The sequence below is a fragment of the Borostomias antarcticus genome, assembly GCF_949987555.1.
Source record: "Borostomias antarcticus genome assembly, chromosome: 11".
Taxonomy (NCBI): domain Eukaryota; kingdom Metazoa; phylum Chordata; class Actinopteri; order Stomiiformes; family Stomiidae; genus Borostomias; species Borostomias antarcticus.
In genome coordinates this window covers 26,688,467-26,693,466 of record NC_140244.1, presented here as the reverse complement: position 1 = coordinate 26,693,466, position 5,000 = coordinate 26,688,467, and the positions used below count along the sequence as shown (strand labels likewise).

Below are 5,000 nucleotides of genomic sequence, written 5' to 3'. Positions count from 1 at the left end.
TAGAACAGGGTGGTCTCACCAGGCTAGACCAGGGTGGTCTCACCAGGGTGGTCTCACCAGGCTAGATCAGGGTGGTCTCACCAGGCTAGATCAGGATGGTCTCACCAGGCTAGATCAGGGTGGTCTCACCAGGCTAGATCAGGGTGGTCTCACCAGGCTAGATCAGGGTGGTCTCACCAGGCTAGATCAGGGTGGTCTCACCAGGCTAGATCAGGATGGTCTCACCAGGCTAGACCAGGGTGGTCTCACCAGGCTAGAACAGGGTGGTCTCACCAGGCTAGACCAGGGTGGTCTCACCAGGGTGGTCTCACCAGGCTAGACCAGGGTGGTCTCACCAGGCTAGACCAGGGTGGTCTCACCAGGCTAGAACAGGGTGGTCTCACCAGGCTAGACCAGGGTGGTCTCACCAGGGTGGTCTCACCAGGCTAGATCAGGGTGGTCTCACCAGGCTAGATCAGGATGGTCTCACCAGGCTAGATCAGGGTGGTCTCACCAGGCTAGATCAGGGTGGTCTCACCAGGCTAGATCAGGGTGGTCTCACCAGGCTAGATCAGGGTGGTCTCACCAGGCTAGATCAGGATGGTCTCACCAGGCTAGACCAGGGTGGTCTCACCAGGCTAGACCAGGGTGGTCTCACCAGGCTAGACCAGGGTGGTCTCACCAGGCTAGATCAGGATGGTCTCACCAGGCTAGACCAGGGTGGTCTCACCAGGCTAGAACAGGGTGGTCTCACCAGGCTAGACCAGGGTGGTCTCACCAGGGTGGTCTCACCAGGCTAGACCAGGGTGGTCTCACCAGGCTAGACCAGGGTGGTCTCACCAGGCTAGAACAGGGTGGTCTCACCAGGCTAGACCAGGGTGGTCTCACCAGGGTGGTCTCACCAGGCTAGATCAGGGTGGTCTCACCAGGCTAGATCAGGATGGTCTCACCAGGCTAGACCAGGGTGGTCTCACCAGGGTGGTCTCACCAGGCTAGACCAGGGTGGTCTCACCAGGCTAGAACAGGGTGGTCTCACCAGGATGGTCTCACCAGGCTAGATCAGGGTGGTCTCACCAGGCTAGACCAGGGTGGTCTCACCAGGCTAGACCAGGGTGGTCTCACCAGGGTGGTCTCACCAGGCTAGATGTGTCCCTCACCAGCGCATCGGAGACGACTTCAGCATCATGAAGATCGTCATGGACCTGAGGAGACAGAGACCGTCATCTGTCCAAACCAAGGTAGAGAAGGCAGTGTGTGTGTGTGTGTGTGTGTGTGTGTGTGTGTGTGTGTGTGTGTGTGTGTGTGTGCGTGTGTGTGCATGACCAGGTCTATCCCACCTCTCTGTCTCCCCCTACAGGCGCAGTACCAGTTTATCTTCACTGCAGTGGGCCTGATGTTTGAGAGGGCATTACTGGCACCTGTCAATCACTGCCAAAGCGCTCCCAAATCACAGGTAGGCCCGACACACCTTGTCGATGTAATTACCCTCTCCCACCCCTAGAGGGCAGAGTTTCTGATGGCAGCCAATATAAAACCGAAACACGTCATGGAGGTGGTTGACCAGGCTGCCATGACGAGTAACCCTAGTCTAACTGGGGACTTGCGCTAGCTCGCTAAGCTAATGCCTAGGCTTCAGCCTGTTTTGAGCAATGCTTTTGTACTTCAGACCTGGGTTCAAATCCCTACCCTGATCACGCATGCAAAACTGTACGTCTAGAATCTGACCTTTAAAAATGAGCTTTGACGGCATTCCAGCAGGTCACATGTCACTCCCAGACCTAAGTCAATAACATCGGCCGCTGACTTGAAAGTATTTTTAAAGTCATTCAGAGGTTGTTTGATTTGCCTCAGTTAGACACATAAAGCTACTGGTCCGTAGCTTTCATTGCACCGGGTGAGATAAATCAAACACTACACAGAATTTGCAAATGGCCTTTGACTGAGCGGCTCTGCTCACTTCTGCTCACGTCTGTGTGAGATGACTGTGTGGCGGAGAGGGAGAAAAGAGAAAGTGAACAGGAAGTTCTCGTACTTCCTGTATGTAAATGTGTGGCGGCGATCCGTCATCTGCCCAGGAAGCTGCTGGTTCCCTCTGTAGAGAACGGTTAGACTGACTGAGTCAGTCAGAGATCCACACAGGTACGCTCTCTGGTCTCTCTCTCGCCTGTCTCTCTCACCTTGTCCTCCCGGGAGTCTTGGTCTCTCGATCTCAGGGTTCTCTCTTGTCTTGTCTTGTCTCTCTCTCTCTCTCTCTCTGGTTTCTCTCACCTGTCCCTTGGTGTGTGTGTGTGTGTGTGTGTTCTGAGCAGAGCGTGGCGTATCTGATCTCTCTTTCTGGTCTCTCCCGATGACAAGGTGGAGACGGTGAAGACTGGTCCAGTCAGGCGCCCAGAGGCCAGACCAACCAGCTCCCCTGGTCCAGCCAGACCAACCAGCACCACTGGTCCAGCCAGACCAACCAGCTCCCCTGGTCCAGCCAGACCAACCAGCACCTCTGGTCCAGCCAACCACCCAGGCGCCGGTCCAACCAGCTCCCCTGGTCCAGCCAGACCAACCAGCTCCCCTGGTCCAGCCAGACCAACCAGCACCTCTGGTCCAGTCAACCACCCAGGCGCCGGTCCAACCAGCACCACTGGTCCAGCCAGACGAACCAGACCAGCCAAACCAACCAGTGCCCTCAACCCGACCAGAATCACTAACAGGTAGGACTACAGCCTGGTCACATACCCTGAACAAGACAGCTTCCTGTTAGTCATGTAAATATACCGTACTTTACAGTAGGACATCAGTTCTGGAGCGTCTGCTAAATTATTCAAATGTCACGTACAAGTGTGTCCCTGCTCTCCACAAAACACCCTCCAAATCAACTCACTTTTAACGGCTCGTAGATAGTTCACACTTTATTATTTTACGTGAAACCCATCTGTCTGGTAAAGTGTGTACAGCAGTATATCTGTCGACCGTACAGTATAGGGTGAAGTATTTCAGCGAGCATTTCTTCATATGAAGTTTCAGTTCCGTACAAGTGAGTGTGTTTGTGTGTGTGTGAGAGAGAGAGAGAGAGAGAGAGAATGATGGAGGGAGAGAGAGAGAATAATGCAGAAGTGAATCTGCAGTCAGTAATAATAGCCCTGGTTGTTTGCAAACCTTCCATCATTCCTCGGTCTAGAAGTTCCAGAAGTGCGTTTCATTTCCCGACAGATTTGCCAGGATTATGGTAACATCCGTCATGTCCAAACCGTGGTTAGATCATATCCGAGTGTGTGTGTGTGTGTGTGTGTGTGTGTGTGCTGTCCTGATTAGCCCTGGAGCAGAAGGGTAGCTCCAACACGCCACACACACACACACACACACACATACACACACACTCTCAACGTTCGTCACCCTACAGTGATGACACACAGCTTGATGCCAAGTTCCACCCTCCCTCCCGCCCACCTCACACCTGGTAGATACAGATCTGAGAGGGAAATGTCACTCAAAGGTTACTGGAAACGGGAACTGGTCATCCGCTCTGAAGTCAATCTATGGCATGGTAAATGGTAAATGGTAAATGGTAAATGGTAAATGGTAAATGGTAAATGGTAAATGGTAAATGGTAAATGGTAAATGATAAATGATAAATGGTAAATGGACTGCCCTTATATGGCCTCAATGGCCTCTCTCATTCACCCATTCACACACACATTCACACACCAATGGCGGCAGCTGCCATGCAAGGTGCTAACCTGCTCATTGGGAGCAGTTTGGGGTTCAGTGACTTGCCCAAGGACACTTCGACATGTGGACAGGAGTTGGCGGGATTCGAACCGCCGACCCTACGATGATTGGACGACCCGCTCTACCTCCTGAGCCACAGCCCGCCCCCTTTTCTCATCTGGAACACACGGTTGAACTGACTAAAAAAAAACATCCTACAGTGGAATGGTCCGAGAGCGAAGCAAAAACCACAACGCTCCATCACAACCTACCTCTCTCTCCTCTCTCTCCTCTCTCCTCCCTCACCTCTCTCCTCTCTCTCCTCTCTCCTCTCTCTACTCTCTCCTCCCTCACCTCTCTCCTCTCTCTCCTCTCTCCTCCCTCACCTCTCTCCTCCCTCACCTCTCTCCTCTCTCTCCTCTCTCCTCCCTCACCTCTCTCCTCTCTCCTCCCTCACCTCTCTCCTCTCTCTCCTCTCTCCTCCCTCACCTCTCTCCTCTCTCTACTCTCTCCTCCCTCACCTCTCTCCTCTCTCCCCTCTCTCCTCCCTCACCTCTCTCCTCTCTCTCCTCTCTCCTCCCTCACCTCTCTCCTCTCTCCTCTCTCCTCCCTCACTTCTCTCCTCTCTCCTCTCTCCTCCCTCACCTCTCTCCTCTCTCTACTCTCTCCTCCCTCACCTCTCACCTCTCTCCTCTCTCCCCTCTCTCCTCCCTCACCTCTCACCTCTCTCCTCTCTCCTCTCTCTCCTCTCTCCTCCCTCACCTCTCTCCTCTCTCTCCTCTCTCCTCCCTCACCTCTCTCTCCTCTCTCCTCCCTCACCTCTCTCCTCTCTCTCCTCTCTCCTCCCTCACCTCTCTCCTCTCTCTCCTCTCTCCTCCCTCACTTCTCTCCTCTCTCTCCTCTCTCCTCCCTCACCTCTCTCCTCTCTCTCCTCTCTCCTCTCTCCTCCCTCACCTCTCTCCTCCCTCACCTCTCTCCTCTCTCTCCTCTCTCCTCCCTCACCTCTCTCCTCTCTCTCCTCTCTCACCTCTCTCCTCTCTCTCCTCTCTCCTCCCTCACCTCTCTCCTCTCTCTACTCTCTCCTCCCTCACCTCTCTCCTCCCTCACCTCTCTCCTCTCTCCTCCCTCACCTCTCACCTCTCTCCTCTCTCTCCTCTCTCCTCCCTCACCTCTCTCCTCCCTCACCTCTCTGCCTTCCTATATTTTTGCGATATCTTTGTTTACATGATGTATCACATGCTTCAACAATAGAAAAATACAAAATAATGTTTTCATGTATAATTTCCTGCTTGAAATAAACCTGGCGTGACTTTTCTCTCTTC

The 5,000-nt window shown here is 53.5% G+C and overlaps 1 protein-coding gene across 1 annotated transcript in view; it reads left to right on the top strand.

Annotated features, from left to right (window-relative positions):
- ptpn18 (protein tyrosine phosphatase non-receptor type 18) overlaps window positions 1-2,685 on the top strand; it is a gene marked incomplete at its 3' end in the record, with an annotated part of 32,143 nt that extends 29,458 nt beyond the window's left edge. Inside the window, exons 11-13 of the mRNA XM_084446226.1 lie at window positions 1,140-1,217; window positions 1,337-1,432; window positions 2,335-2,685. Coding sequence (XP_084302352.1) covers window positions 1,140-1,217; window positions 1,337-1,432; window positions 2,335-2,685 — 525 coding nt within the window. The remainder of the gene's footprint in view (window positions 1-1,139; window positions 1,218-1,336; window positions 1,433-2,334) is intronic.
- Window positions 2,686-5,000: the final 2,315 nt, after the last annotated feature.